Genomic DNA, 25,737 nt, shown 5'->3' with positions numbered 1-25,737 from the left:
ACGCGGTGCTTTGGGGGTCGACGACGACGTGGTGCTCTGGTGGACGACGACGCGTTGCTCGCTCTGGGGGACGACGACGCGGTGCTCTGGTGGCCGACGACGACGACGCGGTGCTCTGGTGGTCCTGGTGCCGCTGTCTTGGTTGTCGCGGTGCCTGGCGGACGACGCGCGTTGGGCGCGCGCTACAGGGTGGTGGCACGCTGCCTGCTGGGCCACGCCGAGCCCCGCCCCGCCGCGGCCCTGACCATGACAGCGGCGAAGACGGCGGCTGGCTGGCGCCGGCGGGGTGGGCGGGCGGCCACCCGGGGACCTGGCACTGGGCACAGCCGTGGCCACGCCGGGGCGCACCCCCAAACACACACTCACTCACGTCATCAGCACACACCGGCCTGGCCGAGCCGAGCCGGGCGCGCGGTCTTTCTGTCACGTCTGACGTAACAAGAGCCGTGACTTGGGCGCGCGGCCGTGACCCTCTCGGGGTTTGAGCCAGGCGGCCGGTCGCTCTGTCTCCCTCGCACCCCCTGCGGTCTGCAGGACGCCCGGCGTGACGCCCCACGAGTGCGAGAGAGACGGAGCGACGAAAGCGCTGCTCAGCCCGCCGAGGACGCGCGCGCGTGACACAGTTCTCGCGAGAACGCGTAATGCGATAACATCGCGCGAATGTCTTTTGAATTGACGCTCTCCAGCTGGTGGCGTTGTTGTTGTTGCTCCTAGGCGGGCAGTGGGCGTGGCGGGGCGCGGCGGCGCAGGCAGCCAGGAAGTGGGGGGAGGGGGGGGGGGCGCTAGGAAGGAAGTGAGGAAGGACTTACTCCGACGGACTGACCGGAGTTTGGGTGGACGACGACTGGGGAGCAGGGTGCTTGCGAAGCGTCTAGGACAGTTGCAGTGCAAGGGAAACGCTGCCGTGATTTTGGCCAATCACTTAAGCGGTGCTCGAGCAAACTGACTGCTGCAACGTCGAGCCAAAATGCGATTCCTGCGAAGAAACTGCGCCTAATTTTCACAGTGATCCAGTCCCCAGCCAATCCGGCGCGGTGCCGGGCCGTGCCGGGCCGTGCCGGGTCCTGCCCCATCTCATCTCATCTGGTCTCAACTGGACCAAACACACAACGCCCCCGCACGAGTCCCGGGGCCGCGTCGCCGCACCGCCGCGCCGCGCCATGCCGCGCCACGGTCGGCGCCCTCGCGTCCCCGCTTGACCGCCACATCCTCTCGCCTCCTCGGCATTTCAAAATTCACGCTTTTTCTTCGCAGTGTGGTTACTCCGCGCGGTTCCTCAAGGGATGGGCGAGTCCCTCCTGCCCGGGGCCCTGCCCTTGCCTGCTCATTGGACCGCGCGGTGCCGCGCCGTGCCGCGCCGTGCTCCCACTCCCCGTGTTGGCGTGGTTGCACAAAGCATGTATTGTCTTACAGGCGCCATGCGTCACGGGGCGGCAGTGGCGTGGCCGTGCCGCGGCAGTGACAGTGTTACAGTGTGGGGCGCCACGCCCTCGCCACGGCGCTACTCCGCGCCGCCGTGCCGCTGCACTGCATGGGGTATCGACGGGGCACGCCGTGGGACTGCCGGACCGATGATCGAGCAGATCGTACGCGCTGTCTCTCTCGCACTCGTGGGGCGTCCTTTCGTGGTGCGAGGTAGAGAGAGCGACAGGGACTCAGAGCGAGAAAACGGTGTGCGGAATAAGCCTGCAGCAGTGGCAAAAAAAGAAAGGTCTTCTTGAATTGATTGATGCCCACTTTTTACCACCCAACCTCCTTCCGCTCTTCCTCCTTCCCCTCCTTCCCTCCTCTCCCCCTCTTCTTCCCCTCTCTTCCTCCCCTCTCTTCGTCCCCCCTCTTCTTCCCCACCCCTCCCCCTCGCCCTGCCCCCTCTCGGTGTGCGGTACTGCCGCTACTCACAACACGCGGACAGCGCTCTTTTAGCGCCAATTGGCGCCCCGGGCGAGCGATTCAGAGGAGTCGTCTCTGTCGCACTCGTGGGGCCCTGCGTGGGGCCCTCCGTGGGGCCCTCCGTGGGGCCCTCCGTGGGGCCCTCCGTGGGGCCCTCCGTGGGGCCCTGCGTGGGGCCCTCCGTGGGGCCCTGCGTGGGGCCCTCCGTGGGGCCCTCCGTGGGGCCCTCCGTGGGGCCCTCCGTGGGGCCCTCCGTGGGGCCCTCCGTGGGGCCCTCCGTGGGGCCCTCCGTGGGGCCCTCCCTGAGGGTGCGAGGGAGACGGATGGCTGGCGGTCGGCCACTTGGTGTAGGTGCTAATCGCGCGGGGACAAATCCGAGTGCTGTATTTGCGTGTCCGTGCATGTTTGTGCACGCCACACTGCCAACAGTGCCGCGAACGTAAAGTCGTGTACTTTCGGTTTTTGATCATACGTTGGGGAAATCCAATGTGGCCATTGGCTAATACGGACACCGCCGAGATTGTTTTTTGGTAAGCGGGCGTTATTGAAGGGGTCACACAGTACTGGGTCAGAAGACCGGTGGAGGCGGTCAAAATTCTGGACGCGTTTTGAGTTCCAGAGTGGCTAAACAGGACTCGAACCGAACGTGTGAACCCACGAATGGATTGCTCTCCGAACGAGGAATACCTTGGTGGGGTCACACGTTCGGTTTAAAACCCTACCCTGTTTAGGGACGCTAGAGCTCAACACGCGTCCGGAATCTTGCCCACCTCCACCGGTCTTCTGACCCGCACTGTGGGGCGCTGAATAGGTACAAGGTGCATTTTTTTTCTTCACATCTGTAGTGTACCAATAGACGACGGGACCGTCAAGCATAGCGTCGTTCGTCGCCACGCTTGGCTGCCTGCTCGGCTGCCTGCTCGACTGCCTGCCTGCGCGGCTGTCCGGCTCCCTGGCTGCCAGCTCGGTCGGCTCGGCGCACGCTTGTCCGTGCGCGCTCTTTATCGTGTTGTCACACTCCTCGGAGGGATTTGATTGATTGGCCCTCAAAGACGAAAGGCTTTTGAAAGGCCTTGACTGAGGCTTCCGGCCGGCAGGCTGCGACGCACGGTGGGCCAGAAGACCGGCGCAGGCGGCCAAAACTCTAGACGCGTTTTGAGCTCCAGAGTCGCTGAACAGGACTAGAACCAAACGTGTGACCCCATCAACGGACTCCTCGTTAGGAGAGAAATCCTTTGGTGGGGTCACACGTTCGGTTCGAGTCCCATTTAGCGAGTCTGGAGTTAAAAACGCGTCTAGAATTTTGGCCGCCTCCACTGGTCTTCTGGCCTACTGTGCGCTGGGTTGCGATGCCTGCGTATCAGGCATTGCCTTTACGGAGGCTAGACAAGCCCCACCGAGGCCCCTACGGCATACGATCATGTGTGGTCTTGCCCGTAATGGTAATGGTAATGGTAATGCGGAGTAGGCAAAGCGGCTGATGCGAGACACGCGTGTGGAGCCGGTTGCCTACCCTGTCCGTCGCAGGCGTTCGCGGCATTGTCGACCGCTTTGCCTCATGGAGTAGTCGAAAATTCTCAACGTTCAAAGCGTTGTGAACCAAAGCCTGCCTGGGAAAAAGCCCGAGAGCAATGCTCCTGGTGCAACTTGAACTTGAGAGGCTGGACCACAAATAATGATGTGCCATTGGCTTTGTGGGAATGTTTGCCTGCTCGTGTGTGTTCTCACTGCCGGGAGGAAGAGTGACGTAGTTTCTGTTCGGAATGCCTCTTTCTTTCTCTTTTCGCAGCCCACCCCGTCAAATTTAGTCTCGAAGGCCCCTGCGAGGGTAGGCAATATCCGAGCAACAAGACACGTATGTGCGGCGGGTTGCCTACCCCGGCACTTGCAGGCGGCAGCGCGCTGCGTGGTGCGGCTGGTGCGGCTGTTGCGAGCTCGTGGACTAATTTGACACCGGTTTTGCTTGTTGCAGGTGTGCCAGAATGGACTGGACGCCATGACCTACCTCGTGGACCGCATGGGCGGCGACTTCAGGCCATATTTACAGACTGTTTTACCTCCAATCATCGATAGACTAGGTAAGTGTTGCATTTTGTTTAGGGAGGAAAAGAGGGGGGGGGGTGGAATAAAAATTGGTTAGGGTTAGATTTGACATTTTAGAAACTCACTCTTTACGAGATGTTATTTTTATTATAAATACATCACAATTGCTGTGGCATGAGGCCTAAATTGTCAAACCTGATCAAGAAAGCGCTGTCGCAATTTTATCCCGTGTCCCAAAACTACCCCATCTGACCCTAAATTTTCTAAACAACTCTTTCGTGCTGTTTTGAAAATAATAAATACGAAAACTTGTTTACTCGTTGAAAGGGGTACTGGCACGGAGTGTCTGTGGGAATGGTTCCGATTCGGGGAGATCTAGTCCCTGATAAGATAAGGTGGGAAAGAAGGGTGGCTCACCTTGCCTGAGTGAAAATGGACGCTCGGCATGCGATCTTTTCTGGGGTTGCGGAACCTTGAAAATGAAGCGAGGAAACTAATTGTTGTCTCTTTCTGTTTTTTTTTTTTCAGGCGACAGCAAGGACATGGTCCGCAGCAAAGCTCAACTTCTTTTAATGAAAATTTTAGAAAGGGATGTGGTTTCCGCCCAGCAACTGTTTGATAAGCTCACGCCCGCCTTCGCGCACAAGAACGGGAGGATCCGGGAAGAAGTGCTGACGACACTTGTCACTACCATCAATGAGTACGTACCCTGCTTCGCATAATTTCGAATATGGCTTTTTTTTTGCAAGATTAAATTTGATTCGGGATAAACCGACGTCATTGCAATGATTTCTCTAAAAGAATAAAAAAAAAACACTTGGAAACACTTTTATTACGGTGGACGTGTCGCATATCATTGCAGTAAAGCGATACGTAACTTTTCTAATCGGCAGCTGCCTGGCGGCGGTCATCGCAGCGTAACCTCTCAACCATCGTAAAATTTTCAATAAAAAAAAAATTCACTGCGCCTCCGGATGAGATAAATCGTGCGCAATCACAAACTCGTTATCGTACGATTCGCTGTCGTGGTTCTCACGGAGGAACGAGTGACACTGTCTGCTTCCGGCTGCTGTCATTTTTGTTATTGTTTTTGTGACCGTTTTTGTTCTAGATTTTGTTGTTGTTTTTGATTCAGGCACGGCATCCAGTCCCTGCTCGTGTCGCGGCTCATCCCCGCCATCGTCAAGTCCCTGAGCGACCCCATGGCGACGGTGCGCGACGCCGCCTTCAACGCCCTGGTGGACATCTACCGCCACGTCGGGGAGCGGCTGCGGCAGGACCTCAACAAGAAGCACCCGGTGCCGCCCTCCAAGTAAGCACACTCTAACTTTACTACTCCAAAAAGCCAAAGCGTGCCAACTGACTTTTTTTTTGTTGCTGTTTTTCAATTTAATAAAATAAATTTTGTTAACGCCAAGAGATGTGCTTAGGATGACTTAAATTTAAAATTCAATTTTGAATTAAAGTTGTCATAGGCATAGAACTCTTTTGTCTGTAAACATTTACGAGATGTGGGCTCCTAAAAGTCTCAATAAAAGCTAAGTTTGTGCGCCTCACGGAAACCTCTCTCACTGGTTCCATTTATGGTTCCATTCTGGCCTTCAGAAGAAAAACAGACAAAACCGTTGACAAGGCTCAAACCTCACAGTAAATTTACATTTTATTTTAGTGTATTATTTATGACTCAAGAAAAATAGTTCTGTGTGTATTTCCTTTCATGAAGTGTTCCTCAAAGACTTATTTTGACTACACTTTTTTTAAAACAACTGTTTTGTTGTATTTGGTCTTTATCATCGTACTATAATCTTATCTGTTATTTCACTATCCTTCGAAGAAACGCAGGATGAAATGAAGTTATTTTCGTAAGCAAATGGCTCTCGAGAAAAAAAAATTATATGTAGGAATTGCGTTTAGCAGTTGACCCCTTTTTTATGGGAAAACTCTAATTAAAAGCAGGTTAAGGATCATTGGTTAATAGTTGTAAAATTAGTGTTAAAAAGTACTTCATTAAATTTTTTTCCGCATCTTTCATCAGGCTGCCTGCCCTCATGTCCCGGTTCGACGAGGTTCGCGAGGAAGGTGGTCTTCTTCCCTCTGCACTCTCTGGCGATGGTGAGTCTGAGTTTCGTTTCCCCCACCTGCCGGAATGGGTTCGCCCCAGTCTCAAGTCGGCCAGAGGACCAGCGCCGGTGGCCAAAATTCTAGACATGTTTTGAGCTCCAGAGTCGCTAAATGGGACTGAAACCAAACGTGACCCCACCAATCGATTCCTCGTTTGGAGAGCAATTTATTGGTGGGGTCACACGTTTGGCTCTAGTCCCCGCGTCCGGCATTTTGACCGCCGCCACCGGTCCCCTAGCGCACTGTGTAGTCGGCCCCAGTCGGGAATGTGTTATTCGGCATCCGGAATTGGAATTGGCGTTGGTGCGTTATCAGCTGCCACCTTGCTTGCCACCTTGGCTGGGGGTTCCAGCCCGGGGTGATTGGCACCTCCCACGGCGCTGCTCGCATAGTTGCGGTGTGGCGGCGCGGAAAACCCGATAAAAATGTCAAGATAAACGAAACGGCCGACGGCAAACGGCAGTCGAGCCCCACTTTACAGCTTCTGTACCGCCCGGCGGATTTCGTCGTCTGCCCGAGTCCACTGGAGTGAAAACAAAACGCCAAACAAACTGAAATCCGGACAAAAATTTAGTCAAAAAACTGAAAGTAATAATTTTGGTCGATTTGTCGCAGTATTTTTCTACAGTGTTCGAGTCATTCGCGGGAATGATCTCCAGGCTTTATACTTTTCGTTCTGTTTTCTTTTTCTCTGGTCTTCTGGCACGGTCGTGCATTTGACGAGTGCCTGGTGGCGGTGTGGTTGCCGGTCGTGATGGGATGGCCGTGTCGTGAGGTGAGGTGAGGTGAGGTGTCGGTCGCGCCACCAGAAGCGACACTCACCCGGTTTAATTTCTGCCCGCGCGAGTCGAGTCGAGTCGCCCGTCTCGTTTCGTTCTTCTGTTTTTTGGCGCTGTGGCGAGACTCCGCGTCGACGCAGGACGTAGCCGCCGCGGCTGGCGATACTCCTCGCCGCGGCCGCGGCGCTACCCCGCTCTGGGCCGCGGTCGCGCTGCAGTTCTCGCGGGTGGGTGGAGTACCGTGCAACGTGCAAATCCAAGTGTGGCGGTGGGGCAGTGCACACTGTTTGGCGTGAACCAAAATGTCTCACACCTGGAAGCGTGAGACGCGGTCTGTCCCACACCTTTTGTCTAGGCTGCTGTCTCTGTCTCTCTCGCACTCACGGGGCGTCCCCTACAGGTGCGAGAGACAGAGCGGGGCGGCTGGGACGGTGTGTGACGTCCGTCATCAGCCGCTCTATTTTCGAGTGACGGGACGGACGTCGACTTCATCCTCCGCCGCGGCTCGGCGAGCACATTTTGGCCCTTTTCTTGGCGAGGTCTCGACATGTCGCAATGGCGAGACTGCCCTTCGAGGCGCGCGGACTCCGACGACGTCCCGACGTTCCAATCCTGATAGGTGGGCAGCAAATTGCCACACATTCAGCCTAGCAGACCCCCTATAAATTTTTTGCACACCCTACGCACTTGCCTGGACCTCATGATATGGTCCGCTGTAGCTTACTAGACAAACTGGACACTGCCTGCACTTGAGGTTTGCAGTCTCAGTCCTACGTTTGCTGTAGACGCTTACTCGAACGCCAAGGGTCTGTTGAGACCTGACAGCGCTGATAATCAATCATGATGATGCGTTCCCTCTCGTGCACATGGTTCGGCCGATTTTTCGTGCTTTTGAAGAGGAACCGAGTGAACTACCAAAACTCTTACAATGATGTTTTCGCCTGTTCGGCGTGTTCCTTCGCCAAGTTTTGGTCAGTCTGCGGGTTGCCGCCGGGTTGCCGCCGGGTTGCGCTAGGTCCTGCCCGAGTCCCGACGTGATGTCACCGCCGCGGCCTTGGCCGGCCTTGGCTGCTCCGCGTCTTTTACTGCCGCGTCGTTATCTCTCTCTCGCTCTTTGCCGCGCCGCCATTCGGCCTTACGTCTCGTCTCGTGCGGTTCCCCAAACCCGACTGACGTGGCTTTTAATCGCACTACCGGTACCCGCACGACTGTGTGTGTGTGTGTGCGTGTGTGTACGTACGTGCACCTCGCCGAGAGAGGGGGCGGGGACAAGGTTTGTTGGTTCGTCTCGGCTGCGCCTGCGGCAGACCGATTCCGAGAGTCCCTTCTCGTCGCTCTGTCTCTCTCGCACCCTGTCCGGGACGCCTCCCCCGAGAGTGCGAGAGAGACAAGAGCGACGCGAAGGAGTCTCGGAATCGGTCGGCTGGCTTGGCGCTTGGCGTTTGGCGCTTGGCTTGCGCCGCAACGCGCCGCACGCATGGTAAACAGACCAGAGGTGGTGCATCCGCATCGTCCGCATGCGGAGGCCTGGAGACGCCTGGAGGGTGACGGCCTCCTCCTTCATCCGCGGCTTGGCGCGGCTTGGCGGCGAGGTGAGGATGATTGTCATCTCAGGCACCGCCGCCGCCGTTGTTGGCGGTGCTGGCGGTTGCTGTTGTTGCTGGCGGCCTCCAAGCGTCCGCACGGAGGACACCGCCTTCTCCCGCTAGGGTAACCCGGCCTGCACTGCACGCCGTGGGCTTTCTTGTTCTCCGCGGCTTCCACCCCCGAGCCTCCCGCCGGCGCCGCCGGCCGGCCCGGCCGCCCAGCCCGATTCCCACCCCGCCACCCTGATTCCCACCCCCGCCGCCGTAACCCTCCGTCGGCGTGTGTAGTAAACACGCTGCACGCTGCGTGACTGCGACGCCGTGGCTGCAGCGCCGCGGTACGAGCCGAGTCGACGGCCGCGGAGCGCAGCCGCGCCACGCCCGGCCGCGCGTGGAGGCGGAGTCGAGCCGGGCCGGGCCGGGCCGCGGCAACACTCAGCTGATCGTGCCGGCGCTGGCGGCCTCGGCTGGGCTGGCGTTCCCCCGCGCGTCGCTCCGCGCTCCTCGCTCCGCCCCGAGCTCGCCGACGGCGGCCTCGCCGGCGCGGCACTGACGCCCCGGCCGGCCTCGCAGTATCGCCCCGCGCACCGCCACAAGCGCGCCGCGCCGCGCCGCGCCTGCCGGTCCAGGACGCCGCCGCGCCGCCAGCACCACCGCGACGACGCGCACGTCGGCGTCGACGTCGACGGGCAGCGCGGCCGCCCCTCCGCGCGCGCCTGTGCGTTTCGGAATGAGCGTTTCCGGCGCGCCGCGTGAATGTGAATGTGTATGTGTTTGTGGACGTGAATGTGTGTCCCGCAGTGTGTGCTCGTGCTAGGAAAGCCCCGGCCCCGCGCACGGTGGTGGCCGGGGGCTTCGTCGCCGAGCTCACGATCCTACCCCGTGTCCGTGGTGGTGTGTTGCACTGAGAGTGTCCGGCAGCTGGCCGCGCCCTGGAGATGATGATGACTGCAGTCGAGATCAGTGCGCTAGCCGGCTGGAATTTCGTGCCGTTGGCTCTTTACCGTAGCAGGTGTCTGCAGGTTGCGTCCGACACAGGATCCAGATGGATTTTTGATCGATGGGACATTTTTCTTTGTATTTCTGTTGCTGGGTACAGGCAGCTTCAAATGAGCTCAGCGCTAGCTGTACTTGTACACTGGGAAGGCTGTAGGGAGCTGGAAGCAGGCGTAGCGTTTTTGGACTGCGGCAGGGACAGTGTTTCCAATGTCTGCGATTTTGCGGTGGTTTGGATTGACCGAAGGGACAGGCCAAGCTGGACTTGGGCTGTAGTACACTGATTCCGAGAGTCGTTTTCGACGTCCAGTCTCTCTCGTAGTACGGGCCGCAAGAGACAGACAGAGCGACGAAAGCAGTGTGTCTGCCTGCTTGCCTTACGCAGTCCGAGCTGCGCCGCGCGGTGCGTGTTCTGAATGACGGGCTGGAAGGACCGACGGACCGATTCAGAGATTCATTTTCGTCGCTCTGTCTCTCTCGCACTCATGGGGCGTCCCCTTTAGGTGCGAGAGAGAGGAGAGAGGGAGCGACGAAAACGCCTCTCGGAATCAGTCTGCGGCACGCGAACGCCAAGCAAAGCGAGGCGAAGCGAAGCGCGAGGCCCGTTCGGGTGGTCCGGCCGCGCACCTCGCTCTGCCTCTCTCGCACCCCTAGGGACCCTACGGGACGCCCCACGAGCGCGAAGCCGCCGTGTTCGGAGGCAGGCCAAGGCAGGCCGCATAACGCCTCCTGCGCTCTTTTTAAAGTATTCCACCGCCATGACGTAGTTGGATTTGTTGTTTCTCTTTTTTGGCGCGCGTGGCGCGGCCTCCGAAAAAAAGTGTAGCAGAGATGATAGAAAGCCTCGCTTGCCGCGGGATGGTCGCGCGCGTTATCTAGCTATCAGGACTCAAGTCTGATGCCACGCGGTGTAGCTCCGTCTCTCTCGCACCCCGAAAGTGCGCCATGGGCGCGAGAGAGGCGGGGCGACGTTCTGCTAGGACTTCTAGGCCGGCTGCGCGACGACGCGCTTCGCAAATGAGTGACACTCGCGAAGCGAGGGACACCACGACCAGGACGGACACTCTCTGGAAGATTTCTCCTGCGGTCTGGAGACTGGGGTCTGGAGTCGGATTGTGAGCTCGCGTCGAAGTTTCCGCAGTCGGGCTGGAGGCGATCCGTGCCGACTTGCAGCAGGATGTGGTCGGGATGTGTCTAGCTAGTGACCGCCGCCACACAGTGGGCTAGAGAAGCCCGGTGGAGGCGGTCAAAATCCCGGACGCGTTTTGAGCTGCAGAGTCTCTAAATGGGACTCGAACCGCGAATGTGTGACCCCACCAGTGGATTCCTCGTTCGGGGAGCAATCCATTGGTGGGGCCACAGACATGGTTCGAGTCCTGTTTAGTGACTCTGGATCTCAAAACGCGTCCACAGTTTTGGCCGCCGGCGCCGGTCTTCTGGCTCACTGTGCGCCACCGCTGACATGGCGTGCACGTCGCGCCGCCCGGCGCCCCAGGACGCCGAGGACGCCGGCGGGCTGCTGGAGCGCGCCCTGGACTCGCCGCCGCTGACGAGCGAGGCGGACTGCCCCGTGTCGAGCATGGCCAGCATGGCCAGCATGGTGTGGTCGTCGTCGGCGTCCGAAGAGCCGGACAGCGGCTTCAGCGCGGGGCCCTGCTCGACGTCGTGCTCCACGTCGCGGACCCCCGACACGGAGGAGGAGCCGCCGGCCACGCCGTCGACGGCGTCCCTCAACGGGCGCAGCCGCGCCGCGTCGCTGTCGGCCTCGGAGGAGCGCACGCCCTCCATGTACGTGGGGCCGGCCGGGCCCGCCACGCCGCCGCCGCCACGCTTCCGCATCGGGTCGCTGGTCCGCGGCGCCCTGCAGACCATGTCCCTGCGCCGCCGCCGCATGGCGCCCCTGCCTAAGGGCAGCCCCGCCTCGCTCCCCGCCGACCTGGACGCCGGCGCCGACGGCCTGCCCACCACGCCCACGCGCCGGCCACGCGTGCCGCCGCCGCCCGACCCGGACCCCGCCGTCTGGGGCGAAGACATCTCGTGGATCCTGCAGTTCGACAACGTGCTCAAGCACCCCGGCGGCAAGCACCGCGGATGCCGCTGCGACGTGCACTCGCCGTCGCCGCAGCGGGACCCCCTGCGGGACCCCCTCAGGACTGGCGGTAAGAAGGAGAAGGAGCGGGGGAGGCTGCAGTGGTGGTTTTCGGAGGGGGCCGCGTCACACCTTGCCTACGTTCAGGCAAAGGCATGCACAGTGGACCAGAAGGCCGGTGGGGGTGCCAAAATTCTAGTCGTGTTTTTAGCTCCAGAGTCGCTGATTAGGACTAGGACCTGACCCCACCAATGGATTGCTCTCCGAACGAGGGGGGCCACACGCTCGATTCGAGTCCCATCTAGCGACTCTGGGGTTCAAAACGCGTCTAGAGTCCACCGGTCTTCTGGCCCACTGTGGCGTGCCCCCACCCCCTTTTCCCCCGGAACTGCAACTGTTCCCAACCCATGGGCGGATCGGCATTGACACTGTAGCCCACCAGGATTGATTATCAATGCGACATCTCCCCTCCCAGAAGCTTTCCACGGAATTGGAATCAGGATTAGCCCGTGGGGTTTAGCGGGAGGAGCGCATGGCGCGGTTTTGGCTCTGTCTCTCTCGCACCCCTAGGGCCCACGGGACGCCCCACGCGTGCGAGTGAGACAGAGAGGGAGGCCCTGGACGCCGCCCTCTTCACCAGCCGCTTCTTATTCCGTTTGAAAATGCGTCGAGGCGCCTCCGACGCCCCCATCGCTCTGTCTCTCTCGCACCCATGCGGCACTGCGGTACGCCCCGCGAGTGCGACAGAGACAGACTTAGCTCCTCCTCGGCGCGTCTGCAGCATGACGGCAGTTTGCCGAACCGCGCGCGCTGGGCTCACCGCGACTGTGTCAGAACCGTGTGCGTCAGGGTAGCTCTGTCTCTCTCGCACTCATGGGGCGTCCCGCACTGGTGAGAGAGAGGGACGATGCGGCCGCGGCGGCGGCCGTCTGGCTCGAGGGCGCAACGCGCAACGCGTAATGCGTGCATAACGAGTGCATGCTGCGTGCATAACGTGATCCCCCGGCGCCTTGCGAGTGTGTGTGTGTGTGTGTCTGTGTCTGAGAGAGGAGTGGAGAGCGAGGGAGAGAGAGAGAGGAAGAGAGCCACCGACCCCTCCACGGATGCGCCGGCACGCGCGGCGCGCTGCAGGTGCAAAAGGCGGAAACCGTTTTCGTAAACCGATATCACGCCGCCGTATTGAAATGGCGGCCGTTCCCCGCGGCAGGCTGTCGCTCTGTCTCTCTCGCACCCCGAGGGCCTGCGAGACGCCCCACGAGAGAGAGAGAGAGAGAGAGAGAGAGAGAGAGAGAGAGAGAGAGAGAGAGAGAGAGAGAGAGAGAAATGCTGTCGGCCTGCAGCAGGCGGGCGAGAGCGCCGTGGATTTGGTCCAGTCGGACAACAACGAGGACATGCAAAGTGTCTTTGTCTGGCCGAACATGGGCCGAAGTCAAGCCAAAGGCGTGGCGCGGCGTTGGTGACCCAGCCGCGAGCCGCGAGGGCCTAAATGCACGCTGTGGTGCGCGACGCGGTGCACAAACACATGGCGCGCCGCGGGTGGGGGTGTTGGAAACCGATGTCGCCACGAGACCAAAGCCCTCTCGACTGAATCTGTCTCTCCTCTCCTCGAATTGACACTTGAAATAGCTTGGACCACAAATATTCCCTCTGCTTTTCGGGTCTGTGCGGGTGCAGCCAGGTCGGGTGATGATGATGATGTAGCCCCGTGCAGGTAGGCAACCTGCCGTGGTGCAGCGCGTCGCTGCGTTACGGGCTTGCCTATCCGCGCTTTACGGGGGCCGGCCGGGGGGAGCGCCGCGTGCTGGCCTTGCCGTCGTCTCTCTCGCACAGTCGCCAAGCCCTCTTCACGTTGCCTGGAGCAGCGCTCTCTCTCTCTCTCTCTCCCTCCCTCCCTCCCTCCGTCATTTGCGGGAACCGTCTCAAAAAATAGTACGCGAAAATACGACAAATTCGGCGTGGTGTTCGGAGCTCCGCGTCGCGCGCTCGGCAATCCCGGCCGCGAGTGGTCTGTGGTTCCGAACCGCGCCGCCTGCGGGCCGCACGGGACGCCCCGTGGTTGCGAGAGAGACAGCCGCGGCAGTCCGGACGCGATGCACTTATCTCTCTCGGCTGATCCGTCCGCGGGATGAAGACGGCGGGTTTTACGATCTCCGCGATTTGAGGCGTTATTGTCGCCAGCAGGCTGCCTGCTCGGTCTGGCCGCCTGCTATGGGCTTGGCTGCCTGCTCGGTCTGGCTGCTAGGAAATGACGTCTCGATAACGAGATTGAGGCTTTTTGCGACGTTCTGCTGCATTCCGTCGCTGCATGTCGAGGTGGACGACGACGGCACATTTGTGGACACCGTATCAGGGCGTCTCGATAATGGCGGTCCTTTCTGATTGCTGTTCATTTCGCCCGGCCGGTGGCTGGGCTTAGCATCGTTTCGTCGCTCCGTCTCTCTCGCACCGCGACGCGCCACGAGTGCGAGAGAGACGCGGAGGCGCGGCCGGTGCCGGGGTGTGGCCGAAATGAAATGCTCGTCGAGGCAGGAACGATTGGAAAATAATTATGAGCCGGCCGACCGTCTGACCCGGCCGGCGGCGTGCTGCCTGTCTCTCTCGCACCCCCATGGGACGCGCCGTGAGTGCGACAGAGACGGGGTCTTGGGGTCGCGTCCTTGCCGCGGACGCGATAAGCCGTCGTGCTGCCCAGCTCGGCACAAGGCTCGGCAGCTCGGCCGAGTGCACCAGGCTGAGGCGCACCGTACTCGCTTCAGCCGCACAGAAGACCGGCGCAGGCGGCCAGAACTCTAGACGCGTTTTAAGCTGAAGAGTCGCTAAACGGGACTCGAATCGAACGTGCCACCCCACCAATCGATTCCTTTTTCGGAGAGAAATCCATTGGCGGGGTCACACGATCGGTTCGAGTCCTATTAAGCGACTCCGGAGCTCAAAACGTGTCCGGGATTTTGACCACCTCCACCGATCTTCTGGCCTACTGTGTGCCGGCCTCATAGTGGGCCAGTGTAGTGTCATCATGTGTTCGGTTCGAGCCTTGCTGGAGGAGGAGAGAGCCTGAAGCGTGCCCTGAGTCGGTGTGTTCCGCCAGCCCGCGGCCAGCCCGCTGTGTGGGCTGTCACCACCGCGCCGGCCGGCTGGCCCAGCCGAGCGGCGTGTCGCTGCTCTGTCTCTCTCGCACCCCCGTGCAAAGCTCCATGAGTGCGACAGAGACAGAGCGGCGAAACGACTGAATGGCTCGGCAGCCCCAGAGGCAGCCCTAGAGGCAGCCCGGCCCAGCTGATCCGATCGATGAATTGGTGCAGCGACGTGCGTGCCGTGCCGCCCTCCTCCCTGGGGTGCTCCTTGTTGTCCTCCCCGACAAAGGCCATTCGGGACCTGCGGACGGACGGACAGGCAGAAAGGCGAACAGACAGACAGACAGAGGGGCGGGGAGTGTGGACCTCAGCACCCTCGCCGTGCACTGCCGTGCATTGCCCAGCCCACACTGTAATAGCTGTCCCGCGGCGACGAATTTGGCCGCGACAAACACAGGCAGTGCGGCGCGGCGCGGCACTCGCGGCACCGCCTCCAGGGACTCGGCCAGTGTGCTGGAGTGGCTTTATGGGGAGACTGGACGAGAGAGACTGGTTGGGAGTGTCTGGATGAGGAGGGTGTCTGGATGAGAGTATCTGGGTGTGTCTGTATGTGAGTGTCTTAATGCTTAATGGGAGTGTCTGGATGAGAGTGGTCTGGATGGGAGTGTCTGGATGAGAGGGTACAGGTCTGGATGAGAGTGTCTGGTTGAGAGCATCTGGATGACAATCTGGATGAGAGTGTGGCTGAAAGTGTCTGGATTCGAGTGCCTCAAAGTGTCTCTGCAGTGAGAGCCTGCTGCCAGGCGAGCAGCAGGGTCGTTAGTCTCCTCCGCAGACTGCAGTGTGGGCTCGTCGAGGCTCGGAGTGCAGGGACGTTTGGCTCGCGTAGTTCACAGGCCTCCAGGCCTCGAGCCGAGCCTCGAGCACCCAACCGCTGAACTTTGCCAGCGCGCGCGCACACAGACACACACGCACGCTCTCCTTGAGCCTGCACTGCAGCCTGCCGGGTTGACTGCTCCGCTTGGCTATGCTTTTTTACGGTGGCTCCCCAGACTGCCTGTCGTCGGGGCAGTGCGCTGGCTGGTGCGCCTCGCGCCCTCTGCAGTTAGGCACGCGGGGTGCGCCAGCCAGTCTCGTGTGCGTGTGTGTGCGTGTGTGTCGTTGTGTGTGCGCGCCTGTCTGTGCGCGTGTGCGCCTCGCGGTGGGCACAGGTCCCCGTGAGCAGTGCCACTTTGGGGTCGTTAGATGTCCACTGATTGCGGCAGGATGCTGGATGCGATGCGAGGAGCCGGAGGAAACCGGCAAACCGGAAACGGACGCGGTGCGCCGGATCGGCCAATCGGGTCCTTCCCCTGCTTGCGCCGCTTGCCCCGCTTGCCCCGCTGCCGGTTTCAAAGTCCTTATCTCGCTCCCTTTCGGATGACTAGGCTGTAAGTCTGACTCCGAACACGCGCCTCTCCCTCCGGGAGGGTCCTCCGTGAGCGCGAGAGAGACAGAGTGAAGGCACTCTTGTTCGGAATGAGCGCAGCCCTGCAGTGTGGCGGCCCTGCAGTGTGGCGGCCCTGCAGGGTGGCGGCCCTGCTCCGCCAATCCGGCGCCAATCTCTATCGCAGCGGGGCCTTTGCGGACGATTTGCAGCAGACTCCCGTCCCCTCCCTTCCCCTCCCCTCCCCCGCACTTGCACCAGCGGCGTGCAGTGCAGTGGCTTGCAGTGCACCAAGCGGGTCAGGCGGGCGGGCAATGCGGCAGGCTGGGCTGCTGGCGCCGAGCGGCACCTCTCTCAAATATCACGCGGAAATGCAACGCGAGAGGGGGGGAGGGGTTTGAAGTTGCATTCCCCTTCACTGGCGCGCTGGCGGGCGGTAGCAGGTCACCCACACGACGGGGCCGGCACGCCGCGAGGGCCGCGCGAGGCAGAGGCCAAGGCGCGCCCACGGCAGAGAGAGAGAAGCGACCCGGTCCTGCTGACCCCCGCCCCGCCGCGACCCGCCACCAAATACAGGTGTCTTTTATCTCGTGAACGCTGACCGGTACACGCTTCAACCATAGAATAACGGGGAATATTATTTTCATAATGAGTCACTATATACGGGCAAAAACGCTTCGAAATCCCCGACGGTCCCCGCCGCCGCCGGCTGCTGTGGACTTTGAAGCTCGCGACGGCGAAGAGCGGCGCCATGTAGGAGGAAGACGCGGAGGCAGAGGGGCGGGGCAGCGGGCTGCCTCGGCGTCTATCTCCCTCGCACCCATCCGGGACGCCACATGAGTGCGAAAGAGAGAGAGAGAGACCCCAGCTCGGAATCTGTCCGCAGGGCAGCGCCCGCAGCGACGCGACAGGGGAACAATTACCAGCTGATTGGAAAAAGTTGTGCGGAGGTGGAGAAAGAGAGAGAGAGGGAGGGAAGGAGAGAGAGAGAGCGTCGGCACGGACGACGTCGTTGTTCGGCACGGTGGCGGTGAATTGGGCCAGTGACGTGGAACGCCGCCGAGCAGCGCCGGGCAACGACGCATCTGCATGTTATGAGGCTCCCGGGCGCCGCGGCGCTACGGCGGCGGTGCTGTGGCGGGGCACGGTTTAATGGCGCCAGCACCGCTACGTTGTGTGTGCGTGTGTGTGTCTGTGTGCTTAGTGGGCTGTGTGTAGTGTGTGCACCTTCCATAGGCGTCCTTACATCTTGCGTGACTGTACGTTGCTTCTCCACCCCGCTCGGTGTAGTGGTGCCACTGGCGCCAGGTTACACTTCACGTAGGTGCAAACCCGTGCCGTGTGAACTCCACCCCTCATTCTGGTGGCTGCCGCCCTCTGGGTGAGGAATCGAGAAGAGTGGTTCTAACTGGTCGCTCGAGACGAAAAGGCTCGTTTGGATGGGTGACGCTGGTGCGCTGCCGTGGCGCCTGTTTGGTTGTTCATCACGTTCCAAGTGGGTGTGACACTGTTGCTCCTCCTCGCGCAGCTTGACGATGTGCGGCGCCTGGGTGTCGAGGCGCACGTCAAGGTGCACGTCGAGGTGCACGTCGAGGTGCACGTCGAGGTGCACGTCGAGGTGCACGTCGAGGTGCTTCGTCGAGGTGCTCGTCGAGGTGCTCGTCGAGGTGCCGTCGAGGTGCCTCAGTCACGGAGGTGCAGCGTCGGGTGCGTCACGCGTGCAGCGTCGAGTGCGTGTGTCATCGCTGTGCGCGTCGAGGTGCACGTCAAGCTGCACCTCTAGCTGCACCTCTAGCTGCCCGTCTAGTGCACGAAGCGCCAAGCGTACCGCGAACGAGGCCATTACCAATTCATGAGTCATTACTGGGCGACGAGCCTGGCAAGCCTTGGCGAGCGTGGCGCGGCCTTTGATAAGGGCTCCGTTAGGGCACTGTAGGTGGTTGCCTGCCTTCTCTGGCCCTCGACTCTGTCGTCCGTAATTACGCAGCCAGGGCTCGGAGATTTCTTGTGGGGTCCTTGGAGATTTCTTTCAGTCCTTGTAGGGAGCATTCAGAGAGGGTCGGTTGAGTTATCCCCGGTTATTCCCCTTGAGAGTCCTCCCTGAAAGAGTCCTTTCCCCCTAGGGGGTTCTTTTCCTGAGGGTGTCTTTTTTCTAAGAGACCATATAGGTACCTCAGAGTCCGTAGAGAGTACTTATGCATGCTCATAGATACCTTTGGGCACATCTTGGAAACACCGTGTAGAGTCGCTCCATGGTATTTCGAGAGTCCTTGGAGGTTCCTTGGAGATTCCTGGGAGGTTCCTGGTAGAGACCTTGGGGAGTTCTTCGAGTGTCCTTAAAAACTGGGAGAATCCTTTGGCAGCCCTTGGAGAGTCCTTGGATATTCCTTAAGAGAGTCTGCTGTTGCAACAGAGTTCTCCTCTGCGCTGGTGGCTGGGTGCGGCGCTGATGATGTCCTGGAGAGGTCCCGGAGGTCGGAGAGCCAGGCAGGGCCCTCGCCTCGCAGGCCTAGGCCAGCCTTGGCATGCACGGCCCTTTTGTTTCCCATCGGTGCCGCGGCGTGTCTTGCCACACCTCCTCCTCCCCCCCCCCCTCCCCCCGGTCGGGCCCTGCGAAAAGGACCCGGCTAGTTTAGGGCGCAGCTGGGCGGGCCTGGGACGCCGGGCTGCACGCCACACACCACCGCGCCGCGCGGCGCCGCGCCAGCCCGGCCAGCGGACTGACTCCGAGAGTCGTCCCTCTCTCGCACTCATGGGGCGTCCGGTATAGGTGTGAGAGAGATAGAGCGACGACTCTCGGAATGAGTCTGCACTCGGTCCGGCCACGCGTGCATGCGAGATCACGCAGGCATGAAGGGGAGGGCGTGGCACGGCGTGGCACGGCGTGGCGGCACGGTGCACGGCGCCCAAAAGACTAATTGGCACGCTAAACAGCGAGAAAGCCCCCCAGCCCCCCTCCCCGCGCCACCGCGGCCCCACCTTTCCCTTTCCTCGGCGCCTCTTCCTGTTTCCTCGGTGCACTTGGCTTTATTCACAGGCACACGCAAGTGGAGCGGGCAGTCGGCCCGTCTCTCTCGCACCCCTGCGCACCCCTGCGCAACGCCCCGTGAGTGCGAGAGAGACGGAGCGGTGTTCGGAACCGGGCTGCAGAGCAGCACGCGAAGCACGCCGCGGCGCGGGCGGGACAACCCGACGGAGCCTCGCGCCCGCCAGCACCGCCGCACCCTTACCCTGCGCAAGGCCTCCGCCCCGCCCCGCCCCGCCCCGCCCCGCCACCCGATCGCCGGCGCCACCCCTGCGGCGCCGGCCGGCCTCCCTCTGCAACCCCACGCGTCGCCCTGCGGCGACTCGAGCGATTCCGAACAGACGTTGTTTCGACCTCGCTCTGTCTCTCTCGCACCCCTGGAGAGCCCCACGAGTGCGACAAGGACGGAGCGAGTCCTCGACTGCCAGGAGGAACAATGCGCAGGCGGCCCCGCCGAGGGGCGCCTCGCTTTTCGCTGATGAATGTTTGCGCTCAGCCTGCCGAGCGATCCTGAAGAGCGGTTTGTCGCTCCGTCTCTCTCCCACCCTCACGGACAGCCCCACGAGTGCGACAGAGACGGAGAGACGAACCGCTCGGCTGCAGCACCTGCACTCGAACTTCTGGCTCGGCCGCAGCCAAACCGGGGAAATGCACGCAAACATGATTTTGCGAGCAATTGCGGCCATTTGATAAAGCGAGAGACGGCGCGTCGGAGATGCATAAACATTGAGGGGGGGTAGCGACTCGTTTGTGGTCCGCTTTGCGGGTGGAGGCGCATAAAGAGCCTACAGCGAGCGCTGCTACACTACTACACGCACTCGCCGTGGACGAGGTATCGCCCCTGAAATCTGCAGTGTGGCGGCGGGGACCTGCTGGACTTGCCTCGCGGCCGGCAAGAAAGGCAAGCCGGCCGGGCCGACTGGCCGACCGGTTGTAGGTGGCGGCCTGTGGCGCTGTCTCTCTCGCACTCGCGGGCCCTGCCCAGCCCAGCCCTGCCGGCAGGCCCGTGCGCGTGCTGCGCGTGCTGCGCGTGCGAGAGAGACGGCGGCACAGCACGGCGAGGCGGTCAGGCCGTCTCGGTGGCCGTGACTTAGCGCCGTGGTGCGCGTTGCCTGGCGTTGCCTGGCGTTGCCTGTGACTCCGGGAGTCGTTTTCGTCGCTCTGTCTCTCTCGCAGCGGCACGGAGCGCCCCGCGAGTGCGAGAGAGACCGCCCACTCAGCCCACTGGCGTCGCCGCGGTGTGCTTCGACTCGATTAACTCTGGAAACGCGGTGGACGCGGTTGACTCACCGGAGCGAACCGCGCCTTGCCGCGCCTCGCCGCGCCTCGCCTTGCAACACGGCGGCTGCGTTGCGGGCGGTGCGGGCGTTGCAGCCAGATTCCGCTGCGCTGCAGCGAGGTGCCAATCGTCGGCGGGAAGGATGCTCAGTGGGCCAGAAGGCCGGTGGAAGCGGCCAAAACTTTAGACGCGTTTTGAGCTGCAGTGTCCCTAAACAGGACTCGAGCCGATCGTGTGACCCCACCAATGGATCCCTCGTGTGAAGAGCTATCCATTGGTGGGGTCACACGTTCCGTTCGAGTCCCATTTAGCAACTCTGGAGCTCAAAACGTGTCTAGAGTTATGGTCGCCTCCACCGGTATTCTGGACCACTGTGGGATGGCGGCTTGTGTGTCTGGCACTCGCGGGCTTGATGCTAAGCACTCAGGACTTCTCTTAGTTCCTCGCATAGGACTTCCCTCAGAGTCGTCAGCACTTTGCCTCAGAGTCGCCAGGTTCGGTGCTTTCCTCAAAATCTGACTCTCCAGAACCTCTCTAACTGCTTGCAACCTCGTGGCGCCTCTTGACGACCTCTCTAGTGTTCACAGGACCCTCCCAGGACCTCTCTGGTGTGCGGACCTCTTTATCCGTCGGGCTAATGCCCCTTCCTCGGGCCATCTTCATCTTGAAGGGGAACTCCCAGGAAGGGCCACACCCGCCAAATGGCCGGCCGATCTTGACTTGACTTTCCTCGAGAGAAACGCACCGCGCCGCGGACTGGCGAATGATCCCCGTCTGTCTCTCTCGCACCCTCGCGGGACGCCCCCATGAGTGCGAGAGAGACACCGTCCAGCCCCGGGAACAGTCTGCCGGTGCGGCACGCAAGCTCCTCCGTCCCGAACGAGACGGACGAACGGTCCACCGTCGCTTCATTCGTTCCGAACTTAAACGCCGTGCTTAGCGCGGAGAGTCAGGAGACTGATTCCGAGAGTCGTTTTCGTCGCTCTGTCTCTCTCGCAGCTATGCGCGACGCATCATGAGTGCGAGAGAGACAGAGCGACGCAAACGACCGTCGGAATCAGTCTGCAGGGCGTCGCGGAGCCCCGCCGTGGCGTATCGTCACGCCAGCCCGCGCCAGCCCCTCCGCCCGTCGTCGCCCCGTCTCTCTCGCACTCGTGGGGCGTCCCGCGAGGGGTGCGAGAGAGACAGCGGCAATCAGGATCGGACTCCTGGCAGTAGGCCAGCAGCGTCTCCACTCCAGGACATTCTGCGGGCCTCCCTCCAGTGTCCTCCCCTGTCTCTCTCGCACCCCCACACGACGCCCCATGGGTGCGAGAGAGACAGCGCGAGGCCACGGTTCGCAAACGGGCCGGAAAGCGCCCGCACCTTCGGTACCTTGGCGTGCGTCCCCTTTCAGCAAAACACAATTGCGCTTTTTCGGCGCGCTCCGGATGTTGGAAACTCCCGCCCCGGCCGGTGCGTGCCAGCCTGGCTGCAGACTGATCTCGGGAGTCCTTTTCGTCGCTCTGACTCTCTCGCGCCGATACGGGACGCCCCATGAGTGCGAGAGAGACAGCGACGAAAGCGACTCTCGGGATCAGTCTGCCGGCCCAGCCTCGCGCGCCTCTATTGAGCTGTTTGGAATGCCGGGTCATGAGGCACCTGCCTCCATGGCGTGGCCGGGCCGGGGCCGGGCCGGGGCCCATGGCGAGGTTTACGTCATGCTTCGCAAACAGAGACACGCCATGGGCTCTCGCCACACAGCCTCGCACTTCGCACGCCCGCGCTGCCACCACTATTCTTGTTAGTGCCCATTCTCTGTCCTTTTTTTCGAGGTTTGTTTCAAGGCGCGCGAAAAAGCACACATGAATGGTCGGGAGAGACGACGCCGCGGCAAAGGTTCTGTTTGCCGTCCGCGACTCGTCGGGCGAGCCGGCCGACTCTGGAACTGCCGTGCCGTGCCGTGAGGTGGCCATCGCCATGCCATGCCATGAGACGGACTTGCCCTTGTGCTCTTGCCTTTGGACTTCCCTTTCGACTTTTCTCTACACTTCCCTTTGCACTGGCACTTCCCCCTGGACTTTTCCCTGAACTTTTCCCTGGACTTGGACTAAGCCTTGCGCACTTCCCTTCGCACTTCCCTTTGAACTTCCCTTTGCACTTCCCCGTGGACTCAACCTGATTCATTCAATGGACGGTCGAAGGGGTCTGGGTCTGGCTACACCGTGGTGCAATGGTGCCTCCATGGTGCTCGCTCTCATGGTGTGCTTCCATGGTGCCACCATGAGAGTGCCGGTCCGTCGCGGCGCGGCCAGACGTGCGTTGCCACCAGGCGACCTTGGAGCACGGCGACGGGGGAACGGGAACGGGAATCTAATTGACAGAACGGACGGGGAGGGGGAGCGGAGACCCCCGTGAACTGTAAACTCTACTGTGCGCGTCGCCGGCGGGGAGAAGCGAGGAGGACTGACTGACCCTGTCGCCGGCGGCGTCGCTACCCCGCGCGCCGAACCGCACAGTGGGCCAGAAGACCGGCTCAGGCGGCAAAACTCTAGACGCGTTTTGATCACCAGAGTCGCGAAACAGGACCCAAACCGAACGTGTGACCCCACCAATCGATATCTCGTTCCGAGAGCAATCCATTGTTGGGATCACACGTTCGGTTCGAAGCCCCATTTAGCGACTCTGGAGCTCAAAACGCGTCCGGGATTTTGACCGCCTCCACCGGACCTGTGGCCCACTGCGCGCCGGTCCTTTGAGATTGGCAGCGAGCGTGGAGCGCGGGGTACCGCGGCATCGCGGCTGGCGGCGCGTGCAGTGGAGTGGCGAGTGGACACAGTTGCGTCTAAACCTTTCTCCTTTTTGTCGGGCGGTCTGGCGCAGTCTGGGCGAGTCATTGCACTGCACTGCCGACTGATCCCCAGAGTCGTTTTCGTCGCTCTGCCCCTCTCGCACCCGTTTGGCGCCCCATGCAGGCGCGACAGAGACAGGGCGATGAAAACGGCTCTCGGAATCAGTGTGCTGCACGCACGGCGGGGTAATTTGCGCGCGTGCTGCACAGGCTTGCTGCCCTCTGGCGGGGATCGCTGCAACTGGCACCGCAGTGCCGTGGCAGTGCTGCGGCAGTGCGCTGTGACTCCGTTGCGTAGGGCTCTCCTCCGGCGAACGAAAGTGTGAAGCAATCACAAACGGCAAGACTGATTCCGAGAGTCGTTTTCGCCACTCTGTCTCCCTCGCACTCATGGGGCGTCCCCTGTAGGCCCGAGAGAGACAGAGCGACGATGACTTCTCTCGGAATCAATCTGCAGTGTGACAGCCGCGTTGCTGGTCCACTGGTCCTCTGTCTCGCTCGCACCCCAGCGGCACGCCCCGTGAGTGCGAGAGAGACGGTCGAGATCGGCCGTCGGCAAGTCAAGCCAACTGCAGGCGAAAACAGTAACGCGAGATGACGGTGAAGACATTGCGGCCCCGGGGGATCACGGCACGGCAGCCTGCCGGCCTGCCGGGCCCCGTCGCGAGGCTAGAGGCGCGGCGGCGTCGCCGCAGTGGTTCGCCGCGCTCTGTCTCTCTCGCACCCGCGGGGCGTTGCGTAGGGGTGCGAGAGAGACAGAGCGCTGTCCGGAATCAGCCCGCGGCGGCGCTGTTCTAGTCGCTCGACGCACAATTGGATGAGTTTCCGGCCTTTGTTGTCGCCGTGGCGGATAGCGGCGAGTACGGCCACGCCAAGGGCCACGCCCATGTCTTGACTCACCCTCATTAGTCCTCCGAGTCCTTTGCGATCCTCGCTGAAAGTCCTGGAGGATCTCGTGGACTTATTGAGGACCTAGTCTTGCTAACGGTCCTGAGGATTAATCCTGCTGGAGGCCCTTTTGGGTTATTCAAAGCTGCTCGAGGTCCTTCTTAATGATTCAGTCCCGCTGAAGGTCCTTTTGGGTGATTCAATACTGCTGAAAGGTCCTTCTGGGTGATTCAATCCTGGAGGTCCTTCTAAATGATTCAGTCCCGCTGATGGTCCTTTTGGGTGATTTACTCGATTTAGTCCTGCTGAAAGGTCCTTCTTGGCGATTCAGTCCTGCTGAAAAGTCCTTCTTGGCGATTCAGTCCTGCTGAAAAGTCCTTTTGGGCGATTCAGTCGGGCTGAAGGTCCTTCTTGTTCGATCCATTCCTGCTGAAGGTCTTGAGGCTTCAGTCCTATTGGAGCTCCTCGGATACTAAGTAGGCCGCCTGGAAGATAGGCAAGTAACGCGCTGGAGAATCCTGGATCCGTTCCTGGTCCCACAGAGACCAGCGCACTGATTCCGGGAGTCGTTTTCGTCGCTCCGTCTCTCTCGCACCGGTACTGGACGCCCCTCGAGTGCGGGAGAGACGGAGCGACGAAAACGGCTCTCGGAATGAGTCTGCCGGCCTCGTGAAAGTGAAAAGGAGCAGCGGATGGCGATCGGGTGCAGATGGCGGTGTGGTCTTCCCTTCCGCCTGGCCGGCAGGCGGGGCAGGCGCCATGGCAAGGCGGCAAGGCGATATCCATCTGTGCGGTCTGAGCTTGATCCGTGATCTGCGCCGTGCGATTCGGGATTGAATTTCACCCGAAATGGCGCGCTTCGTCCTGGTCTGCGGTGGCGGTGACCCACTGGCAGTCTTACACTGTATACTAGGATGGTTATTTTAAGTTTTCGGAACATTCGACTGCCGGCCTTTGGCCCTTCTCTCAATGTGTTGCGTTGTCCCGCCACTGGCTGTGTTACACTGTAAGATGTTAACTTTTTTTTTTGGAACATTTGACTGACGTTTTGTCCTTCTCTCTGTGTTGCAGCGATGCGTGACGAGGACGAGGTGGACAGAGCAGTCGTAAGTAGAACTCTTCGGAGCCGGTGGCGTGCGGCGGCGCGCTTCTGGAGGGCGTGCGGCACAGTGCTTTGTCGCTCTGTCTTCCTCGCGCCCGTCCGGAACGCCCCATGAGAATGAGTGCGAGAGACAGAGCGACGGAACTAATGGTCGAGGCGCCCCGCAGCACGCCGAAAGACCGGTGGAGGCGGCCATAACTCGAGACGCGTTTTGAGCTCCAGAGTCGCTAAATGGGACTCGAACCGAGCGTGTGACCGCCCCTATGGATTGCTGTCCAAACGAGGAATCCATGGGTGGGGTCACACGTTCGGTTCGAGTCCTGTTTAGCGACTTTTGAGCTCAAAACGCGTTTAGAGTTTTGGCGTCCTCCGCCGGTCTTCTGGCTCACTGTGGGCGTGTGATGCGGCGCTCCTGGAGGACGGTTCTGCACACTGTTTAGTCGCTCTGTCTTTCTCGCACCCGCCCGGAACGCACTATGAGTGCGAGAGAGACAGAGCGTCCCGCTCGAGGTCCCGCTCTTGGATCGCACCGAGTGGAACTCGCGTCCGCCGCGTCCGCCGCGTCGCGGGGTCTCCCTCTATTTCGAGCGCAGCGGTGCAATGGCACTG

At 61.0% G+C, this 25,737-nt stretch overlaps 1 protein-coding gene across 7 annotated transcripts in view; it reads left to right on the top strand.

Annotated features, from left to right (window-relative positions):
- LOC117654527 (CLIP-associating protein 1-A) overlaps positions 1 to 25,737 on the top strand; it is a 48,894-nt gene that overhangs the window by 12,782 nt on the left and 10,375 nt on the right. For 6 of the 7 annotated variants that reach the window (XM_034401218.1, XM_034401215.1, XM_034401217.1 and 3 more), the window contains exons 3-7: positions 3,863 to 3,968; positions 4,462 to 4,633; positions 5,069 to 5,245; positions 5,969 to 6,045; positions 25,098 to 25,132. In XM_034401218.1, the coding sequence (XP_034257109.1) occupies positions 3,863 to 3,968; positions 4,462 to 4,633; positions 5,069 to 5,245; positions 5,969 to 6,045; positions 25,098 to 25,132 (567 nt within the window). Of the gene's footprint in view, positions 1 to 3,862; positions 3,969 to 4,461; positions 4,634 to 5,068; positions 5,246 to 5,968; positions 6,046 to 10,862; positions 11,575 to 25,097; positions 25,133 to 25,737 lie in introns of those variants that run through there. The other variant, XM_034401216.1, reaches the window with a different exon arrangement.

The sequence above is a fragment of the Thrips palmi genome, unplaced genomic scaffold (assembly GCF_012932325.1).
Source record: "Thrips palmi isolate BJ-2018 unplaced genomic scaffold, TpBJ-2018v1 HiC_scaffold_10, whole genome shotgun sequence".
Taxonomy (NCBI): Eukaryota; Metazoa; Arthropoda; class Insecta; order Thysanoptera; family Thripidae; genus Thrips; species Thrips palmi.
The sequence above is the reverse complement of the archived record's forward strand: the minus strand, read 5'-3'. Positions and strand labels throughout refer to the sequence as shown.